This window comes from Capsella rubella, unplaced genomic scaffold (genome assembly GCF_000375325.1).
Source record: "Capsella rubella cultivar Monte Gargano unplaced genomic scaffold, Caprub1_0 scaffold_7, whole genome shotgun sequence".
In the NCBI taxonomy this organism is placed as follows: Eukaryota; Viridiplantae; Streptophyta; class Magnoliopsida; order Brassicales; family Brassicaceae; genus Capsella; species Capsella rubella.
Window position 1 is genome coordinate 2992635 of NW_006238917.1, and position 24306 is coordinate 3016940.

A 24306-nucleotide genomic window follows, 5' to 3' on the forward strand; every position below is an offset into this window, starting at 1 on the left:
ATATTTAGTTTTGTAATTGTAATTTATTATTTATAAAGTATTTATTTTGTTTTTTGTTTCCCGTTTACAACTTACACATGCAAATTATAAGATTCCATGGCCATTAGAATAAGCTATGTAGATAAATACATAAGAGTTATAATATTTTGGTTACAAGTAGATATCTTTCCACCTCAATGTACATTTGATAAAAAGCAACAGCGGATGATGTCAGGAAACCTCTGTACCTCTCATTCAATTTCCATAAAAATTATCCCAACTTTAGAAATTTTCTGAATCAAGCTCTCTCTCATTCAAAGGGATTGCCTCTGGAAATATAAGCATTTGGGTTTGCAGAAGGATATCCATTGTTTGCTTGATGAAACGTAAAAGTGTTTCCTTCAGTACTACTGAGGCATACAAAATCAATTTAGTTTCAAGAACCATACAGTCCATTCAAAGAACACTACAAATAGTAATGTACAATACCTGAAAGATTGGGACATATTCACATGTGATTGCTGCCCCATTAGTCCACCTATTTTTACCAAGACCCAACTCTTAGAATACAGTCCAACCAATAGAGCTGTTATATTACAGAAATTATCATCTCACCAGGGGAAATATTGGATGCAAGAGCTGGAGAGTTTGGGGATAAAGGGGCTGTATGAAAAGGTGACTGAGAGGTCATCAGTCCAATGGAACCTGCAGCTGGACTTGAAGTATCTGCATACCCTATTGGAGCTGACACGTGAGGTAAGCCTCCTCCTTGCACATATCCCATAGAAGGAAACTGTAAAAGATAATATTAAAGAGAAAGGAGCTGAGTATTTACATTTTCATCAAATCTAGTAACAGAAATTTAACTCTAGATTTCTTACTTGTTGTATTTGGTTTGGAGCTGTGTCATCATAGCTAAGATCAAAGGGATTTGCTGCTTTTGCTGTATATGGTAAGGCTCCCACAGCCTGCCAAGAATAGGATATAAGCATATATAAAACCAGATGTTGTAACTATCAAACCGAACTAATAGGTCAATGGAAACTATACCATAGGATATTGATAATATTGCATGCCATATCCCATGCTATGATGTTGACCATGAGCTTGCTGTGGGGCAAAGGAGAAGCCTCCAGTGAAAAGGTCCTGCCAATAGTTAGATTCTTATGATCGGAGATTCCCAGAGGTGTGTCCAAATTTCTCTTACAAAAGAAAGGTTTGTTACCTCAGGAAGCGCCTCTCTTACGCTAGAGTGTGTCTCATCTTGATATTGTTGCTCATATCCACCGCCATGAGCATAATTTGTGATAGCCAGTGTTGATTGTTCGGTAGTGCTATCTGATTGTTCCTTAGGTGATATAGATCCAACATGTGTCAGCAAAACGTTAGCACGTGAAGAAAAAAGATTAGTTTTCTGGAAAAAAATTGATTCTATTTAAAACTCTGTTTATGATCCGGTTTGCCTTCATTCAACCAGTCTAGTGATTTTGGAAAACTTTGAAAAATTTACCGCAGACACCAACCTGGTTATTTGTAGCTACACTTGGTGTAGCCGTCTCTTTTGTAACCAAGTTATCAGCAGCAACTGGAAACAGTGGACTTGGAGAAGCAGCATGAGCATGCGCAATTGTAGGTGATGCGACAAAAGAGGTAACACTGTCTGGTGTTATTGGCATTGTCTGTATCCCAAAGTTCGCTGCAGGATAATTGTCTACAGAAACAGTAGAGGAAATATCACTAGTGCTACATTGTTCAGATTTGTTTGTTCCAGGGACAACAGAAGGAACAGAGAGTCCAAACAACAAAGCCTCCAAAGAATTAGGAGCTGGCCCTTCAGTGGTCTTAAGAGATGCAGATGGTTCTGAAACTGGTTCATCATCGATTAAACTTCTAGGACTCTCCATTTTCTCTGTCATCTGCAATAATGCAACTTGTTAACTGTATAGATAAAGTGCATAAAACACAACGAAATACAAAACCTGAGAAACAGATATAATAGTAGATTACCTGATTATTCACCGGATCCTTCTTTTTTTCAATTTTTGCAACATTGCTTACGCGCAACCGAGGAGCACTGTCCCCTAAGAGTTCGCTGGTATGTCGTACAATGGGAAATCGTGGCATGTCTTTGTTACTTGAGAGGTCAAGAGATTTGGAGCTTCCTCTTGACTCCTTACGTGCATCATATCTCTTAACACTTCCATCATCTCTAAACCTATCATCAACAATCTCAAAGCGAATAGGACTCTTTGGTAAACCTCTAGATCTTGGATTATGCGTAGCATGTTGTTGTCTGTGGTTCTTGTCATCAAAATAAAACTTGAGAGATTCACTGCCACTTCTCCCAACAGCACTAGATCTTTCAGTTTCAGATTTATCCACAGAGTGTAAACTTCTTGATCCAAGAGAATTTGCACTGGCCTTCTTGCTTTCCCTGTAATCTTCTACGACAGCCTGAAAGGAAACACCACAAATTTGCAAGAAAAAAAGAAGAAACTAGAAAAATGTGTTAAGACTAAAGAGGAACATCCTCAACAATGTAACATAGAATAATGTCCCAAAAATTAGTTGGCACCCTTAGCTTCAGGATTGTAATGACGTAAGAATGTAAAGCAGTTTACCGATTTCTGGCGTGAGTCATTACTCTCACTACAGTATCTTTTGTCAACATAAACATTCCTGATGAAATCTCGGAGCTTGAAAATATTACTGAAAAAGAAGCAAGAAAAATTTGAGGTTAAATTTAGTTTTGCTACTTTTAGTGTTAACTCTACAGAGATTAATAAATGTCCAAGAACCTGCCATCGGGGTAACCATCACGGTGCGTATCCCATTCTTTAAAATAAATTTGTCTGGCTCGCTGCAAAGAAAAAGCAAAGGGTTAACACAGAAACTGGGGATGATTAACACAAAATGAGCAGTTCAATTATCAAACCTCGTTTCCTCCTGCACGAAGTGCACCAACTTCATCTGCTGTGAACTTGGCCATTGATACAGATTTCACACGATGAGTAAATTCTCGACTGGACATACACAAAAAGAAAAGGATCCTTACACAAAATGAATTTGGATCAACACTTTCAAGCTCCAGGCTTGTCCTTGGATTGATAGAGGAATCAAGAGCAAAAGACTTACTGGATTCCACTGCAATTTGTGCAGACAAAAGTCCAGAATGTTGAACAGACATATTGTGGACCCTGCAAGATTCAGATGTTGATATATAGAACAGAACTACAATGAGCCTTATTTATTTTTGAGCTATTCAAAAAAGACTGCTTGAAGATGATCATTGGCCAACAAACTAATGCATTCAGCTAAAAATATCGTACCAGACTATTGCAATTAATGCACCTCCGGTTCTCGGGAAGCTTTAATAAACTCCGGACAGCCTTTTCGATTCGTTCGTCTTCCTTAATTCTGCTCCCCATTCTTGGAGAAATGCCTCCCTCAGCAAGAAAATTCAATATCTCAAATGAGAAATCCGATCAAAGTGCCATCATTACCTGAGAAAACTGAGCATTATCTTAATTCTTAAGCCAACATCATTGAGGTTATTCTAAGGACTCATATAAAACGCGAGAGAAACATGGTAAATTTCAAGCTTGAAAAGAAACAAAAGAGAGAAGAGAAAAACCTTGGAGAAAAGAAGAAGAAGAGGAAACAGCCGAAAAAAAGAATGGAGGAGGAAAGAAGAGAAAGAAGCTCTCTCAGGCTTGTCCAGAGAGATGACAAAAAAAAAAAAAATAGATGGATGAGGCCAGCAAAGGAATGAGACATCATCCGACAAAACTGCTACCTGAAAGATTTCCCGCCGTTGAAATTTCTCCCACCACCTTTCCTTCTCTCATTTTAGTTAAGCTTCTTTCATTTCATCCCAAAAAATTTTACAAGTTTTGACAAAAAAAAAAAAAAAACAAATACCATTTTCGAACGAGTATTGACAAATGCGAGTTGTGTAGCTATTTCTTGTATGAACTATATAAAGACTAAAATGGATGGCAAGTGTTGCAATTTGGCCTTGTTTCCATATTTTTCCAAACATTTGATCTTAACTAAAAATGTAAGAGAAAGCAGAGAAAGAGAGATGTAGAAGAAGAGAACCGCAAAATACTTGCAGCAGAAGAATCATTTTGCTCAAACTAAATCTCTCTACCAAAAGAAGCTAATAAACCAAATTACTTACAATCTCCTCTTTCTTTTTTTTTTTTTTTCTTTCCTTTTTTTTTTTGTTTTTTTTTTCTGTTTAACCATCTCCTCATTTTTGTCTCTCTTAACTACTAAGAACGTTCCCAGCCCATGGGTACATGAGATCAAGTTTCCGAGTCCCAGTTCGGTGTTATTGCTGCATCAAAATATAGCTTACTTAAAGCGGAGGGAGGCAAATTTCTGTACAGTAGAGCTCATCTGGGTCGTATTTAATTTGTGTCAAGAGCAACTCGTGACGAATGACGAATCCCTCTCTCTCTCTCTCTCCTTTTGCTCAAGAGGTGACAAAACCCAGACTAACAGAGGTGGTATCTATCAACTCATCCTTCGCTTGAGCTTTCTAACCCATTGTTGCTTAGGTCCACAGAAGCAGCTTTAACTGCCTCTGCACACATGAGAGCCGCTGCAGCTTTCTGGATCGCTAGATCTGCTTTGTATCGCAAATTCTCTGCTCTTTCTCGCTTGAGTTTTGCCATAGCATATGCACGCCTTGCAGCAGCAGCTGCATCTCGCAGTTTGTACTCATCAATGTCTGTATTATTCTGTAATTCTTCCACATCAAGACGCTGAGATCCGTTGGAGTAACAGAGATGATTGGAACTGGGCCATTCAGAATAGCCTGCATCCCATCGTTCACTAGTGTTCCTCTTCCCATTGGTTCTTTGCAACTTGTTTTGGTGATTCCTATGATATCCATTTCCACTGCTCGAGAAATATCCCATGCCTAGGTCACGGGGAGAATATGTTCCCGGAAATACAGGATGCATAGGAAATTCATTCAAGTGCTCATAGCTTTGATTTGAATATATACATCTCTCATCTCTAGCGGCAAAACCAACAGATCTTCTTCCTGCTAGAGAAATGGATAAGTTGGATTAAACACAGACTTCATATATATAAATCAGAATCAATAGAGGATTTATAGAAACTCAAGAAGGTAAAAGTGAGTTACCGGACGAATTATAGACATCATAATCTCCCAAAGCAGAACTATGCTGGGCATAAACCGAGAGTTTCTTCTGTGACCTGTGTTTTGTTCCCCTGTGTTTGACTTCCAAACCTCGAGGCTTAAAACAGAAAGCAAACATCGCTGGCTTCTCAATAGGTGACTGTTTCTTCTGTGATCCACAGGTATTTGGTGTGTTTGCTGTGCTCATAGCCAACTCCCAGTCTTTGAGCTCTCGTTGGTATTTTTCCCACAGAGGTGGCTGAATTGCAGGGGTAGAAAAACAAGTGTTTATGTTAGACACAATTAAAAATATACTGCAGCAGCGTAACTATAATTTTTGGACTTTCAGACTTCCTCGAGCAAAGCAAACTACACTGTAGCTACAAACAGACACACTTTTTCCCCTAGTAGACGTATCATTTTCCCATATAACACCCAATGAATTATAAAATATCCTGAAAAGCACACTACGTACTTAAGACATAGCCATGCAGATCTTTAAATCTCAAGTCAAACATGAAAGAAAAGACAATCAAATAAATAAATAAAGGTAAGAAGGAATCAGAGATTATACCTGAAGATGCCTGATTAATGGCATTCCCTTTCTCTGCCTCTTTGTTCTCCAAAACTCATATATTGTTTCCATTGCTTCCAAGGATCCAACTCCAGCCAATAATTCTTGAATTTCATCTAAGGTAAAGTGATCACGCTGCTTTACATATGAAGCCTTCTCAAACATGTCCATAGCCTTCTCAAACATGTCCTCAGTGATATCACAAGAGCCACTATTCTCAGCTTCCGAACATTCACGAATTCTCAAAAGGCACTGCTCATCATCGCTGTCCATGTCATACAAAACACGTGAAGGGTCTAATGCCATCTCAATATCAGTTTCAGTCTGCCGAAAATATTTAGAAGAACTGCGAATGAATTCAGTCTCTGTTCCATTGAAATTGTCCTTTTCTATCATGCGGATGCCAGGAATAGGAATGTTTCTAACTAAAGCAGCCCGACTATTTCTATTGTAGCACTCTTCATGCATCTCTTTAAAAAGAGACCACTGGCCCCTATCAGGGAACTCCAAGATCCAATCCTTTCCACCTTTCCACATCATAGCATGAGTAAACCTGTTCACCGACCCAGGTTGCAGAAACTGATGTGCCCTGTGTGAGTATTTCGTTGTTCCAGACATTTTCACTGAAAGTCTCCATTCATTATTATCAAAAGGTTCCAGGAAAATCTGAGCTCCATATTCTCTCCAGCCTCTGTCACCAAGAGTGACTAAAACATTGGCATCACAGAAACTAGACTCCAAATCTTTCTGAATACCTCTGGAAATATCAGCAGCAGACCTTCTAATTCTTTTGTTTGGAAGCCCCTTGTGCAGGGAACCTTTACTTCTAGAATCAGAACCCCCAGAAGGCAATGAATAAGACACTTGGGTACGTCGCTTCTTAGGTCCATTTGCCAAATTAGTGTGTAGAAAGTCTCCCTTTGAATCCGACCAGCCATGTGAGAGATGGCCATTTAGAGAACTTTTACTTCGTTGCCACATACTTCTTGGGGCAGTGGCCTTGGGACTTGAGATGCTACCTTGAATATTCAAGGCCACATTACTTGACTGCGGAGTACCATTCTCACAGTGATCAGATATCGGAACTTGAATACAAATTCCATTCACCGGAACGTTAGACCTGGTTTCATGCTTATGTCTGACAACAGAAGAAGAATCAGACCCCAGCAACTGTCTTTGAGATGGAGTATGAAGGTCCTTTAACTCTTGCGCTTCTTGCCCTCTGGGAGAAGTGATAACTGCTTCATCGTTTGGGCCTTTACTATTGAGAGAAGGTTCAGAATGTTCATTTGTACAATCTGCCATATCACAACCTCCATCTGTTACCAAATTGCAATTGGATCTCAGGAAGTCTGCTGAATCATGACCCAGTTCTCTTATCATGTTCAGGTGTAAATTGAGTAAGAGTGTAGGTGGCCGAGCAGTAAAAGGAAGTGCAAATGAAGACGTATATTTCTGCTTGTAGCTAACAGCTGTGGGGAAGGCTTTAGCAGATGACGATTCCCTAGAAACAAGGCCTGAGCTGATTCCATGCCTAGATCTCTTCTGCATGACCTGATGTTCAAGATATATAAAAACGAGTTGGTATGAGATTATAGAAATAAACAAAAGACCAACGAAGATGTACCAGAATAATGCAGTAAAGATTCATTTTACCTTCTGCAGGACCTTCATGTTATCATGTGTACACTCTGAAATTGGTACTTGCTTAACCAGCAAAGCATGCCTCCTGACATTCCGTTGCAAGTATGACCACTTTGAATGTTTCACTTCATGGAAACTGTAGAATAGAAAAGCAAGTTGCCTTTGGAAGCCTGGGATGCAAGAAACTTGGAGACCAATTGAGAAAACTGGCAATTGGAAGCCAGCATCCGTTTCTTGTGCTCGTTGCTTACTAGAATGATCTACTACCATCAAGATACGGAAAATCAATTGAACAACTTCCATTAAGCTGCCTTCGAAAATAAGATACTGCAACCCATCTTGATTATCTAGGAATATCATTTCCAAACAAACCCTTGGCCACAAAGTCACAAGTGTACCATGACGAAGCAAAAGAACAACACGTGAGAGCCAGTCAACATCTGCCATAAGAAAGTACTTCATCAAGGAAACAACCTGTTGGCTGAGGGACAACTCAAATTGCTCTGTGTCATTCCACGGACAATAAAGCTCCAGATCCTCAGAATCTTCAATAGGCAAAAACTCTATATCAGGATCCGGAATTGTTAATACATGAAGCTGCTTCAAAACCTCAACATTATTCTCAGCTGACCCCTTGTAGATTCCTTTTTTTGCTGTGTGAAGTCGTCTCCTACAGTAGACAATAGGAAATATGCTACCATTACGAAAACCAGAGCTTTCCAACTCGTTCCTACTAGGTCCAGGTGATCCACATGATGCAAGAGAACTAGCAGATCTATCTGTATAATGTCCTGCAGCATCTTTAACAACATCCCCATCCGTTTTCACAGTCGTATTAACTGTCATTACTTCTGATTTTTTCAGTTTTTGTACAGCCTTAAGAGTGGAAGATTTGTCCCGATGCCGAGATCGAGTTAACCATGTGATAATTGGTTCTGATTCCATGCAACTATCATCTTCTAGATTTCCCTTCTGCTTCTCCTCTTCTTTACTGGATATATCATTTCCTTTTATTTTCAGAGTAGACTTGGACCCTGAACCACGCCTTTTCCGTTGATTTTTTTCAGGAACTTCAGTAGGGAACAACAAAATTTTGAATCTTTCACCTTGTAAATTGATCCACTCCTCATCACGATCATCATATTTTACATGATGCAGGTTCTTGTCTCCATCGTAACCATCCACAAACCCATGATACCAACTCTCATCCAAAGGCCAGAAAACTTTTATCTTTTTGTTTAACAACCAGTGTGAATCAACATCAGAAAACAATATTTCATAAAAGTGGCGTCTTTTCCGAACTTTACCCTTCCCATCATGCTTTCTTCTTGGTCGCAACATTCTATCATCAGTGTCATCTGAGATACATGTAGAACTAAGCATCTCAGACCGAGGAACTGAAGTTTTACCAGAAGTTAATGGATGCATACTGGCAGATGGTGAACCAGGAGTAACAGAATTTGAAGGAAACTGGGTGCAGTTTGGATCAAACCGCGAAGACAGCATTCTTGCTGCATTGGCTTCAAGATTCTCCTCATCATCTTCTCGTGATACCTTGGATATTCTGCCAGAAGTATCACCTGAAGAGGACTTGACCTCTTTTCCCACACGTTGGTTTGATGTTGAGGACTTCCTTTTTCTGCTATTACTATTTTTTTGTTTAACAACAACCAGCTGGTCATCTTTCACTGGAGACTGATTAGAATGCCCATTTTCCAACTGCAACTGAACTGCTGAATTAGATTCTTTGATTTCTTTCTCAAAATCTTTCTCTTCTACTTTAGAGAGTTGATCCTGAACACTAGATTCTTCAACAGTTTCCTTAGGGATAATATCAACCAGCTCCTCTTGACTATCAGAATCCCCTGGAGACTTCTGTACTAGGCCATTCTCAAACCTACTCCTCCCAACAAAATCTCTCCTGCGTCTAGGAACATAAACCGTACTACCTGCCAAACCAACAGAAATCCCTTGGAGTCCACTAGTGTCACACAATTTCTCGTCCAAAGCCACCTTGGAGTCCTCCAAATTGTGCAAGATGGTGGTGCCATTGCAGGCCTTATCCAGAATGTTGTCGTTTTTGCTATCGAGTTTCTTAAAGCTACTTAGAGAAACAACTTTCCTGCTCTTCTTGTCCTGCTTCAACAGATCAGCATCATCCCCAGACCTATTTTTCCTTTTAAAGCTCTTATTCACTGAATCCTTGGAAATGCTAGACTTATAGAGCGTCTTAAGATCTAAGGACCTCGATTTCTTCGAAATTCCCACTCCATTAGAGTTACCTAGTCTATTTTCCATGAAAGCCACCTCGAACCAAAACCCAGAATCAAAAGCCACCAGGTCTCAAATTCCATCATACACGCAAGGAAACATTTTTCAGATCTGTGACACCAAAACCAAACCCAGAATCACAAAAAGTACCCAGAATATGATAAAAGAAGAACACACAAGTTACCAAAAAAAAAAGAAAAAAAACAGATCAAACCCCACTCCAGGAAGGAAAAAAAAAAACTTATGCATTAAAATCCACACAATTTGTTTTCAGCAATCAAGCAAATTTTAACTGCAAAAAAAAACATAAAAGAGAGAAATTTGCATGCCTACCTGCATCACTTTATGTGACGAAATCGAGTCTCTTAAAGGACCTTTATCGTCTCCACAATCACAAAATCAAAATTAGGGTTTCGGTAAATCGGACTGCGAATCGGATCCCTGAATCAAACAATCGAAAATTCCCACAAGTATTCGTTCAATTCAGCGGAAAATTAAAAAAGCAAAAAAATTGCTTCTTTTTTTTTTTTAACCGGGAGAAACGGGAGAGCTAGGGTTTCGTCTGGTTTCGCGAGAGTAAGGTTTTTTCAGTTATAAAGAAAACATATTCCAAATAAAATTCGGATGACGTGTACCGTCTGATCTCGACGCGCTACTAATTCTACGGTTCAGATTTATTCTCGAAATAAGCACTATATTTTTAACTCTTCAACAGAAAATATACAATGGACGTTTCAGATCCTCGGCTGCGAAATAAATATTTTAGACGGTCAGGATTTAAAGGCGAAGATTATTTATATCTCTCACGTGTGATAGTAACCTACCACAATCTTGTGTCCACCTAGCCAACAATTGTTAGAGACATCATTCAACTTAACAACTATTATTACTAGAGGATGATTTTAAGTATTTAAAACATACACTAGTACTCTACCAGTTAGTTATTCATACAATTATATATTTAAAAAAATAGTTAGCTTTTGCTTTTTTATTTGTATATTATCTACACTAACTTTTTGGTAAGTTTTTGTTTAAACTAGACTTCATTTAAGTAGATAAATTATTAGTGTTTGCGAGAGTATAATAAAAAAAAAATGAAGTGATACGAGTGTAAATACAGAAAATTTTGTGGTTTTTATCCGTTTTTATTTATTTTGATTTTGTTATTTTTGACAAAATATAGTTAGCAAAAAAGAGTTTAATTCCTAATCGATTTGTATATCAATGTACCGTTGAAATCAAATTTTAATAATAATTTTAAATTAGGCATTTGGGTGTATAAAATTACGTTTTTCATCCATGATAACGTATAAAGGTAATAAGAACATTAATGAACAATTATAGAGGTAAAAAGATAAATACAAATTCTATAAAAGCTTAGAGATTTTGTTTTCTATTAAGGAATCCGTTAATTTATAAACTAATTTTGGCGCGAATATCTATATTAACATTTTTGCAGCAACTAATGAAAAAACCCTTGCTTTGCTCACTTATTTACAAGGTTCTGCCATTGCTATTAATATTTTTTTTTAAATAGTTTAAAAATCAATAATGAAAACAAGAAAATCTCCTTAAAATTTTGCAAAATACTTAAGAAAATCTTCAAGTTAAAGAAATATTTATTATTGCGAAAAAATATTAAGAAAATCTCTATTAATTATTTCGAAAATAGCTAAAACAATTTTCAAATTTAATACATACTTATTATCTTAATAAAAATTTCCAAAAATAACTGATGTAAAATTCAAAAATATGAGGCAAACTTCTCAAATTAAAGTCAGTCGATTTTATAAATATTAAATAGGCCACGATTATTATTATTTTTTGTGGGATACACATATGATTATTTAATAATAATAATATAATATTATAAATCTCAATAACAATAAATCTGCAAAAAAATAATATAAATATATAATAATTACTATAAGAAACAATTTGAAACTTCCCACCAAAAAAAAAGAAAAAATTTGAAACTTTTAATTTTCTCTATATTTTGGTAACTACCATAACTACTAGGTTTTAATACAATAAAAAATAGATCAAAACATTATTAAAATTATTTTCTAAATTTACCTTTTTCAATTTATTATGTGCAGAATTTCTTTGACGAAATATGTGGAAAGTGAAAACCGAACCATTGAAATTTATGCATTATTTTGGGTAAAAAATATGTTAAAAATAAATCAAAATTACAAAACATCAATATTTTATGTTTCTCCATTTATATTTAGAAGATAAGAAAATACAAATCCTGTATGCAATATTTTGTTAATTTTTATTATTTAAAATATTTAACTTTCCCACACCATTTACCTATATATATAACCAAATATCTGCATGTAAGCTTAGAATATCCATTTTTGTTTTTCAGTTTTGATAGCATTTTTTTTCTTTTGCTTATTGAAGTAAAATCAACACGGAAAGATGGGAAATATGTAATTTTTTTTTGGCGATTATATGAAATGATGGGGTATAAGACGGGAAATACTGTAATATGCTTTCAACAAGTTATATGACGGGTCGGGTTGTAAGATGGAACGAGTTTGACTTAATATTACAAAAAATAGAATATTATTAATCTCACAGTTCAATACGGGTCATTTTACTACTTTTTTAACCAACGCTAATATAAAACATATATAATTAAACTAATTTAGTAAAGATTGATATTATGCAATCTTAACAATTATTAAATAAACTCTAACATCTATAAATTTAAAAAAAAAAGTTTGTCTCGCGGTATACCGCGGGTCAACATCTAGTTATATTGCATTTCAAAATTACCTTCTACTATTCTCAACCAATTAGCTTTTAATAAATTATAATTGTGAATTAAAAAAATGGACAATTTTCGTTTTACTTGGAAAATCAAATTGTGTGTTAATAAAAATAAAAGTGAAGAACGGTTCAAGATGCTAATCTAACTTCCGGTTTGATCCATAAGAGATAACATCCCTAATCGAGAGCGGTACCTGGTTGTCGTGTAGCCTAGTAGTAGCTCTAATTAAGGTCTGACGAGACACATCACCTCACCGAGCACATCCTTAAGAAACCCTAATCATCTCTCGCATTCGGATTGGAATCGCCTCCTGGAGCTTTCGACATTCTCGTGTTGTCTCTCAATTTCAATTACCTATTTTACGCTTCAATACATTTTTGTCGTTTCTGAGGGTCTGCAACCCTATCTATCTTCCATCGCTTTCAAATCGCCGTCCATCAGAGTATTCTTCTTGTTGGTTGGTTGGTCTCGTTTTTCAAGGATTTTGTATAAAAGATCAATCCTTTCGTAGATATTAGCGACGATTGATCATTTTTCTTCTTCTTCGTTCTCCTCCTTCTTCACCTTAACTTAATAGATTCATCTTTCGTTTCCGTTCCATTCGTCATTACTTTCAGCTGAAATTGGGAAATTTTGATTCTTGTTTTTATCTGAAAAACTCTGTCTTGTTATCGGAATCGGGGTTGTTTGAGTTTGATAGAGGAAAGAAAAAAAAGATGGTTGGTGGTGGAAACAGAAGAGATGAGGGATCGATGCCGATTCAGAACACCAACTTGTTTGCTGCTTTGGACACTAGGAAGAAGAAGAAGTCAGATAAGGCTGGTAAGAGCAAAGGTTCCTCTAAGTCCTCATATCCACACAAGGAGCCTGAGCCACAGGTCTTCTGGGCTCCTACGCCTCTCAAAGCAAAAGCTTGGGCTGATATCGACAGCGATGATGAAGATGACGACTATTACGCTACCACTGCTCCGCCTCAGTCCATGTGGAGCACTTCTGAAGCCTCCCATTCCGATGCTAAAGACGTTCACGTTGAGGTTACAAGTCAAAATTATCTCATTTCCTGTTTCATTATGTGATTTTGGATTTATCATCGTGATTATGCATTTGAAAGAAGATGGATTGCATTGTTGAATGTTCAAGTGGAATTGTTAAATTAGTTTAATTTGTCTCTGGCAATAAGCCTCTTTAGATTTCATATTCTTTCATTGCACTCTCGTTGAAGACTTAAGAGTTGAATGATTTGGCTTTCTTTTTCTTTTCTTGCAATTATATATCAGTGATTCTTTTCATTTATCCAATTGTATACCTTTGCTGTTATAGAAAGCTTTCTAGGCAATATAAGTTTGCAACTCTGGTTGTTTGTAAAATTGTCGTTGTATGCCTATCTGTTCATTGGTTTCTGATAGAGATGCATGTAAATTCAATGTCACAGGAGAGTGAAAGCGAAGAGGACATTCTCGATGAAGGAGATGATGATGATTTGGAGGAAGAACAAGAACAAGGAACAGAGATGCAAGTTCATCCAGAGGCAGAGCCTGAGGTGAAAAAGGCTCCTGAAGTTCATGCACCTCCTAAGGAGGCAGAGAGGCAACTTTCCAAGAAAGAGAGGAAAAAGAAGGAACTTGCTGAGCTAGAGGCTTTGTTAGCAGATTTTGGAGTTGCACCCAAAGATGAGAATGGTCAAGAAGACTCTCAAGGTACTCTACTGTATTCTCATTCATTATGTGGGATACCTCTCTACATTGACTTATCAGTGTCTTGAGAAAACTATGTTAGCTAATACTGATAGACGCATCTTCTCCCAAATATCTAACAGAGAAGCAAGGGAAGAGAGAAGTCAATGATGAGGGAGAGAAGAAGGAGAACACAACTGGAGAATCGAAGGCCTCAAAGAAGAAGAAAAAGAAGGAGAAACAGAAGGAGGCGAAAGAATCTCAAAATGAAGTGAAGAGTAACTCAGATGCTGCAAGTGAGTCTGCTGAGCAGGAGGAGGAGTCTTCTTCGATTGATGTCAAAGAACGGCTAAAGAAGTTTGCATCGATGAAGAAGAAGAAATCAAGCAAAGAGACGGATGGTGGTGGTGCAACAGCTGCTGCAAAGGAAGCAGCAGCGAGGAAGGCAAAGTTGGCCGCTGCAAAGAAGAAAGAAAAGAAAAACTACAATCAGCAACCGGTGAGGTGAAGAAATCAATCCACCCACCGTTGTGATATGAACATGTGGTTGACGGGTTTTGTTCATATGAGACTTGCCTTGAACAAATCTTTTGATGGGGAATGTGGTTGGCCCGTATTTTAGAATTATGACTTGGATCTTTTTAATCGTATCACAGTGAGACATGAAATGAAAAGGTTTCTATTTGAATTCTTCTCAGTTCTTCTCGGATATTTTTCTTTTCTCTCTGTTTTCATTAGATCCTTTAGGGACATGTATTGATTTGCTAATAATCCAGTTGATTAACTACGGATCCAAATTGACAAAATCAACTTTAACTTTGAAAATTTAATAATGTAATGTTAAAAGAAATAGGTGATATCGTTTTTTTTGTGTTTTTTTTGGGGTTCCAGTGGTGCTGCGTAAATATCGTATTTGGGCAACAAAAAAAGAAGAAGTTGGTATATTTTTTCTTTTAGACAATTCGCCGGCGCTGTTGCTCTGATCGAGAAATGTGGAGAAGAGTGGTCGGAAATGTCGCCGTCCGGCATCATTTACAGCGAGCTCTATCAAGTAAAGCCGGTGGAAGTGGAAAGAGCGGCAACGTTTCAGCTGCTGTGGATTCGATGCTTCTGCGTTCCCTTAAGGAACATTACCTTGAAGTTTCTAAGATGACCCCTCCTCCGGTTCGTTCCTCCCCTTGTCTGTGTTTCTCTCTACGCTTCGTCTTAGATACAACTGAAATTTATGTGTTGTTTACTTAAACCCTAGATACTGATTCGTGCCCTTAGGGTTTTTGGTGGGATTGGGAATTACAATCTATGACCGGATTTTTCATTGAATTTGCAGAAAGTGAGCCCTCCTTCACCGTTTGAGATTGTGAAAGGATCCCTTGAAGGAACTGGGGCTGTTCTGCAGAAATCTACTGGTAATGAAGAGATCAGTCTTTTCGTTATGCGGTTGGCTCATGGGGGTGATGATGAAGACGATGATGGGATCAATCAGTTGTTCCTCCATGTGGCTGTGTCCAAGCCAAATCAGGCTGATTCTTTGCATTTCCTTTGCGGTCTTTACCCTGATGCATTGGGTATCCACTCCGTTTCCATGAGACCAAAACTCGAGGCTTTGGAGATGTCTGATGATCCTGCTCAATACACTGGCCCTTCTTTTGAGTGAGTTTCCCTCTCTTTTAAACTTCTTTTTTTTAGTGAATTCCTCTCTTTAAATTTGAGAGTTTTGCTCATATTTGCTCACGTTTCCAATAATTCAGCTTATGATTTGATAACATATACATTGCCAGTGGCCATTTTAGGTGGTTTCATTTCTATCTTATGCTGTCTCCTCTTGTTACACTTACAACTGTCACTGTAGGAATAGGTGGTATTGAATAGGCTAACTAAGCTTATCGTCACTTACTGAACTTATCTCATACTTTCTGAAGGATAATTTCAAAAAACAACGTTCCTATATTGTACCATCTTTTTGGTCATTTTCTGATAGACATTGAGGAATGTGAGTTTAGAATGGAGTGGTGGTAGATGTGGCTGTGTAGTATCACTATTGACACAATCGGTTTGCTTTCTATTATTTATCCTCCAAAAGCAATGATTAGTGTTTGACCGGTTCTTCACATTCTTTTTCAATGCATATCTCAGTTGTAAAGAAGAGAGCTTGCATTTTGCATTCAATTTAGCTTTCTGTTTTTCTCCGTCCTGAATACAACACGGAACTAACTGTTTCTATTTCTTTAACAGAGAGCTCGATGAGAAGATGAGAGATGTATTCCATGCCTTCCTAGAAGAGCGAGGTGTGAACGAAAGTCTCTTCCCGTTCCTTCAGGCATGGCTCTATGTAAAAGATCACCGTAACCTACTGCGATGGTTCAAATCAGTTGGCACATTTGTTCATGAAAACCCATCTGCAGAAAACGCCTAGAAGACATTTTTCGGTGCTGGGATAAGTTTCTGTTAGTTGATACAGCTCAAATGTTTCAAGAACTGAATCACTTTTGCTTCTTCCAAACTTTAAGTATACATCCATGATATGATGTTTTTTTTTTGGTAGTATCCATGATATGATGTTATGTTAAGGATAGGTTCATTTTTATAGACTGTGTGAGCCTCCTTGCGAAAGGTATAGCTATCTATGCTTCATATTGCAAACTACCGATTCTAACACTGACTTTACAAAACCAATGAAGTCGATGTCGTAATTTAAAAATTAAAACCGTCGAAGTCATAACGTTTTTTGGTCCAGTATAAAAGTTTACACTAAGTTTATTTCAATTTTTGCGCAGTCCACAAGGGTAATTTAGCTTGCACAAGGTCTCGAGAGATCCCTGGCTCTCGTATAGAGGTGGTACTCGTGATAATTAAGAGAATATATAAAAACAAGTATTTGGAACACGCTCAAACTCAATCAACGATTCTCGAACTCTTCTACACACTCTTGAGGGTTCCAATTCACAACGGCAAAAAGCATTTACAGAAAGGGAACCTCGGCGTTTCTTTCTTCACCTTCTTTGCACCGAGTAGCAAACCCTATTGTGTAGGAACAACGCAAAACGGCTTACTTGTACCGTTTTCTCCAACATAGAGCAACCTCAGACATCTAGATAACATTGTTGGCCAAACCATTCTCAACTCTAAGTTCACTCCGTTGTTGTTGTTGCAGTTGCTGTTGTTGATGGTTTTCGTTTTCCCCAGAAGAGAGCGAGCTCAAGATCCCTTGGCTTGTCAAATCTGAGTTCTTCTCCCCAACTTCGCTTTTGCAAAGAGGGCAAGAGGCATTGATCTTCAGCCATTTGTCAACGCACTCTTTGTGGAAGAAATGTGAGCATGGAAGCTCTCTTAACTCCTCGTTATTCGCATATTTCGCCAGGCAAATGCAACAGACCTGCAAAAAAAGGTCTATATTCAGAAACTTATTGTATCTATGTGTTTGTACGTGTACAGTCAAAGTGTCAGCAAACTCACTGCGTCTTCTCCTGAAATTGTACGTTCCTTATCTGTTCCAGCCGCCACAACTCCACCTTCGCTAGTGCTTGAACCATTGTCATCGCCACTACTTCTGCTTTTCTTCAACTTAAATTTATGAGTTGGCAACGCATTTATCGACTCAGGTGTGGCACCTCGAGGCTGAGTTAAATCTTCTCTATATCCGAGAATTGAGATTATGCACGGCAAGCAGCAACATATAGTTGTGCAGAGGATGAAGGGCATCGCATAGCCAATACAGCTAAAGGTAAGAAACACTAAACATAACCTATAACATACAAGAGAACATAAATATGGGTCAGTTTTAACAATTATAGCCTGAGGGTTGAGTCAAAATTAGGCATAGCTAAGAGAATATCACCTGTACAAGTTAGGAGCCTCAGCAGCAGATGAATGTCCTCCAAATATCCATACATTACCTACCACAAACCACACCGCGAAGAAGCAATCCAGAGCCATTTTGAAGTATTCCACAATAACTTTAAGTCTGACCAAAATCAAAGACTTCAAATCAGTGACTCTGAGTAGCAATCATTGTCAGCACAAAGAAAGATGTCTGACAGTAGGGACCTCTAAAATCTCACTAAATTATAAAGAGACAAGCTTTGAGAAAACTTAATTCAAAATCCAAACATCCAGTTGAAACAGATTATCTAAGAACATGTGGATTTACCTGGCAGCACTAATGAACCCAGGATATCTACTACCACGTGAAGACGTGGTATTGGTCTGTCGACCATCTCCTTCAGATGTCCTGGATATGGAGAAGGCGAATGGCCCAGCTGCAACATTGAGATTAGGACGATGCTGGCCAGAATCCTGCTCAGAGGCCTGATTCGAGTGATAATATCTCCAGTACAAAAGTGGGAGTGTTGCGACGCATCCACAGGCATAACCCACAATCCAAGCGAACAACGGTGCACGAGGATGCTCATGTTTTGACAAAGACAAAACAACAATAGCTGCAATGATCTGACCAAGAGTGAGGAATAGTTCAATAGAAATCCATAAGCCAGAATTCAAAGGACTTCTTCTGCGACGGATGCTTCTGGGATTCGATCGCATAGATGAGGAAGAAGACACTGTAGCTGGCTGAGGAGCAGACATGGGAGGTATAATCGAGGGTCTCTCTTCCTCGTGTTGTAACGGTTCCAAAACGTTTGAGATTCTATCATGAGAAGAAGAGGATGATGATGCAATGGCGGCATTTCTTGGAATGTCAATGATGATGTGCTCATTTCGGTTAAGATTACTCTCTGATGATCGTTCCATGAATCTAGAAAAGGTATCAGCTTGATTTGTAATACGATGTTGTTGTTTCAGAAGAGAAACACCCATCTAGGTTTTGTCCAGTTTGCACATACCACACCATGGAACATAACCCTGAGATCCTCCTAAGAAATCCATAGAGAAGAAACAAACAAATTGAGAAAGCTTAAACCCTCCAATGACCTTAAAAACCAACCGCCAAAATCATGAATTTGTGTCTGTTGCAGGATTTAAAACATCAGAATCCGACTAAAGACAACAAAGAGCTCAATCATAAACTAAAGTAAGAGAGACAGCCCCAGATTAACCCATGAAATTAGGGCAAAAACAAAGAAAAATGAAAAGCAAGATCGTACATATCCCAAGATTTTTCAGAACAAAAGAAGCATAAAAGAAAAATGATAAAGCAAGAAACCTAATTCGCACCTGAATATAAAATATGAGAAGAGAATGAAGCAAATTAAGGAACAAACCTGCTTGAATGGTTGATTTGGCTTGTCCTTTCTGGTCGTAAGGTGAAATGAGAGAGCCACCGGAAGAAGAAAACCCAGAAACCAAGACAAGGAATTCTAATCGAGAAGAGTCAACTTTTTCAGCAATCGGAAAAATCCTTTTTGTTGTTTGTTGATCTTGTAGAGTTTTCTTCAAATGTATTTTGCCATTATTTTAGTTTTTCTTTTTTGGTTTTGTGTTCACCGATCAACCAAGGAGATAAAAAATATATTCATATTTATATTTATTTTCTCTGGATATAAAAAAGAATTCGAAGCCAAACCGCAATCACAAAAAAAAAAAAAAAAAAAAAAATTAAGTATAGATAAATACAGAATGATGATGATTCAGAATTTCAGAATCAGATAGTGATGCTTCTTTGTCTCCTTCCTTTCATTTCTTCTTTCCCAACAAGAAAGAAGAAACAAAAAAAAACGAAAAAAAGTAAAAGTAAAAATAAAAAAAGGATTGCGAAGATATTTTTTGCTTTTGGACTTTACCCCCCTGTATTTGGGCGCGCGTAAGCCATGACAGTTGTCAAAGATTACGATGGTTCGAGTACTAAAACCAAGTTCTAATTCCTGTTATTTGATTTTACTATTTATCATATCTCTGTAACCAACCAATATTGTCTAGTAACAGACAGTTGCTTTACAAGTAGGTGTTGAACATATTCAAGAACTCAAGCAAAGTTGTTTTACGAAAAGAATCTTCCATTCATATGAGACAACATACAATACGGAGATGTGTTATATACACATAAATATGATGAACGAATAACCCTTTACATTGTTTTACTTCTTCCACTGCGGAATCCGCTGCACCACAACCTAAACAAAACCCATTCATCTCAATGAGAAAGATTATAAAGACAGATAAATAAATAAAACCTCTTATTACGATCCCAAACATGACAAAAGTTTTGGGCACATTAGCTACAAACGCGTCTATCTATCTATATGGGTTACCTTTCCTGAGTTTTGTTTGTTCCCTACTATTGTTTGACATGCGAGTCTCCAAGATTCTGGCTTCTGCACAAAATAGTACCAATGCCTTCAGATTTAATAAACATCCAAAGTTCTTATTTTTTTCGAATTTGCATACCTAAGAAGAGTTGGGGCAAGTATACTTATTATTCACCATATCAGACAAACCATGTGTAATCACAACTTAACATGAAACAATGCTCAATATTTGTATTTGATTCAGCTTGTTCGAGTGCACATACCCAATCCAAAGCTCTTAAGTAAAATGAGAAAGTGAATCAAACAATAATATAGAGAGGAGCAACAGAATGACTAGCCTTTTTCAGATACCGGTTTTCGGTATCTGTTCTCTCGTTCAGAAGATCTCTGCCATCTAGTATCTGCACACATGAGAAGACAGACCAAATGTGTTTGTTTCCCTTTAAGTGTATAGCCCATCAAAAGACACCAAACACAAATCTCTCTCTTATCATCCACTTGTGATAACACAAAATTTATAATCATAATCAAGAAATATGATAAGAAGTCACTTGCCTCCACAATACAAGTTCCACAGCTTCCTCCACCTCCACAGTTCATCACTTTACCCTAATCATCACAAATTCCCCAAAGGCTCAAGCCATTAACATATTTCCCTCCAAACACCCCATAATCCAGAACTAGCTATTCGATTGGGTAGCAAATTGTTCCAGAAACGAGTTCATCCCATTTCAATGTATATCAAGATTGAGCAAATTTCTAGATGAAAATGGAGGGGTGTGTATACACTCACGTAAGCAGCATAGAGTTCGATTTTGTTGTCCTGCATAATACTTCTCATAAGCTTCTGACCACTCACAGCCTTGGCTTTATCCACCGGATACGACCCGTCGCTCCCCGGCTTCGGCTACAATCAGACGCCCAATAAAAAATAAAAATAAATCTCTCGTGAGTTTTAAAACGAACTGTATCAGAACTCAAATCGCACGGATAGTTACACCGAAGAACTCGAGCTCGATCAAAGGAGGCGTTGCTGCAGAAATCTCCTGCTGCGGAGATGGTGCTTGAGAAGAAGAAGAAGAAGAGCTGTTACAGGAGATAACGCGAGCGCTTCCACTTCCAGAAAATTTTCGATGCTGCTGAATTTGTACAGTAGAGAATGAGAAGCCGAGGTTGAAACCTAGTGAGGTCATTTCTCCCGGCTGATTCTTCCCGTTTTAGGTTCCGATCTCCGGCGAAGATCCCCGAAACTAGAGGGATAAAGTGCAAACCGCGAATTACGTGGACTTCCGTCTTCCAGATGTTATTATTAGGAGGCTTCTATCTTTCTTTCTTTTCGGCTAACCCGTTAAAAGCCCAATAAACTCTCTTTCTGTCAAAAGCCCACCAAACATGTCATGTGAATTTCACAAGTAAATTATTCTGAATAGAATGGCTTACGGTAATGGATGGCACTGGGAGGCTGGGAGCTGTATGAGAAATGAGGTGGGCAACAAGAGAAAGTAGAACAGTCAGAGACAGAAAAAGAGATGACCAAATTTTGCAATCATAAACTTTGTTCGCCACCTTATTGGTCACTTAATCAACGTTCGATATCATCGTTTAGTCGATTATTTTTCCAACTGTGGCATCCTTTTTTTTTTTACTTTTTCCAACTGGTAATTTTGACAGTTATCAAGATTATGTTTAGCAAGTAAACAAACGATTTATTAGTTAAACATTTAGGGTTACTACAGAAGGAAACTTATGTGAGAGGCCATCCTTATTCATTACTCTATTTTAATTAGTCTTAACCTATTGTTTAATATCTGATGAATGCTGATAATAAATAAAATAAAGCACACATGCAGCAATATAGACCAGAATCCTAAGCCAAAAAAAAAATCTAATTAAGGGTTTTGTGTAAAGAACAAGAAAGCAAAACACGTGCTCCCATAAGAAGACACAATTATGCTTCTCTATCAAACCCCCCACGGGAGACTAGTTAATATTTTTTAAAAAATCAGTTACTCTTCTTCAATAAAATATTTATAAAAAAAAACCATTTCATACATGTGATTTCTATCTGTATAAAGATTTTTAAAAAAGCCATTTCATATATGTACAAATTTAAAATTGTACATGTATTAAATGACATTTTCCAAATTTAGGAAACCAAGCGTTACACAATAAAGTGAACAAAAACAGAACGTCGCTCTCTCCTCTCCCTAACAGTAAACCCTAGCCTCCATTTAAGCTCTGTGGCTGGGAAGTCACTCCGGTGGTCGGCACTTCTTGTTGACGCCGTGAGTGGCTTCCCCTTTAGGAGTTGTTCTAGTTTTTTGGTTCAGCAGTCTATCTATCTCTTAGTGCTTGGTGGAAGAAAGCTTAATCGAGCAAAATGGTAGATTTTCACGGCGGGGATCGTTGGTGCCGTCAGTGGTTAGCTTCTCCAAAGAGAGTTGTTGGTTGGTGTCCGAGATCTCTAGATCTGTCGGGTGCTCTGTTTTTGTAAGAGGTTTGGTGTTTCACGAATCCTTGGCCATAGTCTCAGCCATTTTTGCTTTCGGTAAGCGGGTCTTTTGGCTGCTCTTCTATGCCGATTTGCTAGAGTCAGATGGCTTTCTTTTAGTTGGTTATGTATAGTGGTTGCTTAATTTGTTCCTTGGTAGTTTCGAGTTCAGCGGTAGTAGCCTTCATTTGGGAAGTCCTTTGTCTTGATTCAAGTGTTGATGGCTTGTGTTGGTGGTGTTGTTGGAGCGCTCATTTGAGCTGGATCTTGTATTTACAGAGAATGGGAGGATTCCGGATCAGTTTGATCGACGGGTTGGGCTCATTGGTTATACTCTTTGTCTATACTTGAGCTGGTTATGATTTTGTTGATGTTCATGTGCTTATCGTTGTGTCTAAGCCTCCAAGTTTCATGCTGTCTCCTCGTCTCAGCTGTGGATTTCCTTTGGATTCGTTTTCCTTCTAAAGAGAGGTTTCGTTTTGTTTGAATGTGATGATAGAAAATCTGAAGTTTGCCGAGTTCCCTCTTCTTGTTGTCGTTCTCTGTGGATGTTAGCTTTCTCGCTATTCGCCGATTTCGTTTATGTGATTGGTGGTTTGAGGAGTTAAGCTTCGCTCCTTGCGTTTTGAAGACTTCTAGTTTGACGTACTTTGGCGTATCAACGTCGTCGTCGCTTCCGGATGTGAGTGGTCTTGCTTGCCGTGTTATGAAGTCTCTGGTTCCTGGTTTTGAGAGATTGGCTCTCCGCGTGTTAGGAGGTAGTAGATGTTATCCTTGAATTGGCCGTGGGCATTCGGGGTAAGTCTCATTCGATTGTGCTCCAGAAGAGGAGGTGCTTTGTTTTCTCGTTTCTTTTATTTCTCTTAAGGTTTTATCGCCGGTTGCCTCTTTTTTAGATTTTGGTTTCGTTTCCCTTTTGATTTGGCTTAAAAACTTGTGTTATGTTTGTAGTTTTCCGATCGTTTCCCTTTTATAGGGCGTAGCTTCTGGGGAAATTTTATTTCTGCCGGCTTTGACTCCGGGGATATTTACGTCGTCCGCCGGCTTTAGTTTCCCTCTTTTGGGCTTTGTATTTCATCTTTGACACCAAATCAAGTTTTAATAAAATTCCAGTTGACAAAAAAAAATATTAAATGACATTTTCCCCTTTAATATATATTGATTTTTACACAATTCTTTTCTTTTTTCTTATCAAACACATAATTTCTCTTAATATATTTTATTTTCTACTTTAATTTCAACTCGATTACACCACAGAAATTTGCACACACAAAAATAAAATAAAATAAAAAAAGTAGGAAAGATCAAAGGAGCCATCTTTGAAGTGGGAAGATCGTCATGAGTAGTTGTAAAATCGATTTCATTCAGAAGAAATAGGTTAGGTCCTACTCAGATTAGAGTATAAGGATTCGTCATGAGTTCTCTTTCTCTCCTACTCATATTAGAGTAAGAACCCAAATATAATATAGTACTACTTCATTCAAAATTCAACCACTCCCACTTCTCCAAACCATAAACCATATATATATATATGGAA

At 37.8% G+C, this 24306-nt stretch overlaps 6 protein-coding genes and 1 pseudogene across 10 annotated transcripts; 3 read left to right on the plus strand and 4 right to left on the minus strand.

Moving 5' to 3' along the window:
• Positions 1 to 64: 64 nt before the first annotated feature.
• On the minus strand, positions 65 to 3763 carry LOC17880122 (probable ADP-ribosylation factor GTPase-activating protein AGD14). 4 transcript variants are annotated; one of them, XM_023779554.1, is made up of 14 exons: positions 3614 to 3763; positions 3309 to 3482; positions 3115 to 3176; positions 2915 to 3002; positions 2778 to 2839; positions 2601 to 2688; positions 1987 to 2433; positions 1503 to 1895; positions 1205 to 1327; positions 1030 to 1125; positions 861 to 947; positions 595 to 772; positions 469 to 517; positions 65 to 389 (listed from the first exon to the last, which is right to left on the minus strand). In XM_023779554.1, the coding sequence occupies exons 2-14, from the start codon at positions 3405 to 3407 to the stop codon at positions 290 to 292; spliced, it is 1872 nt and encodes a 623-aa protein (XP_023635322.1). In that variant the 5' UTR covers positions 3408 to 3482; positions 3614 to 3763; the 3' UTR covers positions 65 to 289. The 4 variants fall into 4 exon arrangements, with proteins under 4 accessions (XP_023635322.1, XP_023635323.1, XP_023635321.1 ...); XM_023779555.1 differs by having other exon boundaries at positions 65 to 386; positions 3309 to 3491; XM_023779553.1 differs by having other exon boundaries at positions 3309 to 3491.
• Positions 3764 to 4062: 299 nt separating this feature from the next.
• On the minus strand, positions 4063 to 10173 carry LOC17879363. 2 transcript variants are annotated; one of them, XM_006282934.2, is made up of 5 exons: positions 9957 to 10173; positions 7365 to 9734; positions 5709 to 7262; positions 5138 to 5393; positions 4063 to 5035 (listed from the first exon to the last, which is right to left on the minus strand). In XM_006282934.2, the coding sequence occupies exons 2-5, from the start codon at positions 9648 to 9650 to the stop codon at positions 4506 to 4508; spliced, it is 4626 nt and encodes a 1541-aa protein (XP_006282996.1). In that variant the 5' UTR covers positions 9651 to 9734; positions 9957 to 10173; the 3' UTR covers positions 4063 to 4505. The 2 variants fall into 2 exon arrangements, with proteins under 2 accessions (XP_006282996.1, XP_023635320.1); XM_023779552.1 differs by having other exon boundaries at positions 4063 to 5038.
• Positions 10174 to 12640: 2467 nt separating this feature from the next.
• LOC17880916 (mitotic apparatus protein p62) lies at positions 12641 to 14785 on the plus strand. Its single transcript, XM_006284093.2, has 3 exons — positions 12641 to 13439; positions 13838 to 14102; positions 14222 to 14785. The coding sequence occupies exons 1-3, from the start codon at positions 13122 to 13124 to the stop codon at positions 14584 to 14586; spliced, it is 948 nt and encodes a 315-aa protein (XP_006284155.1). The 5' UTR covers positions 12641 to 13121; the 3' UTR covers positions 14587 to 14785.
• A 158-nt stretch (positions 14786 to 14943) lies between these two features.
• On the plus strand, positions 14944 to 16704 carry LOC17880679 (uncharacterized protein At2g39795, mitochondrial). Its single transcript, XM_006284859.2, has 3 exons — positions 14944 to 15242; positions 15406 to 15728; positions 16311 to 16704. Exons 1-3 carry the CDS (start codon positions 15069 to 15071, stop codon positions 16489 to 16491), a joined length of 678 nt encoding a protein of 225 aa, XP_006284921.1. The 5' UTR covers positions 14944 to 15068; the 3' UTR covers positions 16492 to 16704.
• Positions 16705 to 16785: 81 nt separating this feature from the next.
• LOC17877860 (E3 ubiquitin-protein ligase At1g12760) lies at positions 16786 to 19514 on the minus strand. Its single transcript, XM_006283646.2, has 5 exons — positions 19295 to 19514; positions 18226 to 18946; positions 17914 to 18039; positions 17532 to 17820; positions 16786 to 17451 (listed from the first exon to the last, which is right to left on the minus strand). The coding sequence occupies exons 2-5, from the start codon at positions 18888 to 18890 to the stop codon at positions 17167 to 17169; spliced, it is 1365 nt and encodes a 454-aa protein (XP_006283708.1). The 5' UTR covers positions 18891 to 18946; positions 19295 to 19514; the 3' UTR covers positions 16786 to 17166.
• A 377-nt stretch (positions 19515 to 19891) lies between these two features.
• On the minus strand, positions 19892 to 21570 carry LOC17879003 (photosynthetic NDH subunit of subcomplex B 3, chloroplastic). Its single transcript, XM_023778988.1, has 6 exons — positions 21277 to 21570; positions 21072 to 21185; positions 20834 to 20887; positions 20617 to 20679; positions 20282 to 20344; positions 19892 to 20143 (listed from the first exon to the last, which is right to left on the minus strand). Exons 1-6 carry the CDS (start codon positions 21469 to 21471, stop codon positions 20108 to 20110), a joined length of 525 nt encoding a protein of 174 aa, XP_023634756.1. The 5' UTR covers positions 21472 to 21570; the 3' UTR covers positions 19892 to 20107.
• An 894-nt stretch (positions 21571 to 22464) lies between these two features.
• On the plus strand, positions 22465 to 23896 carry LOC111829569 (annotated as a pseudogene).
• The last annotated feature ends 410 nt before the right edge of the window (positions 23897 to 24306 follow it).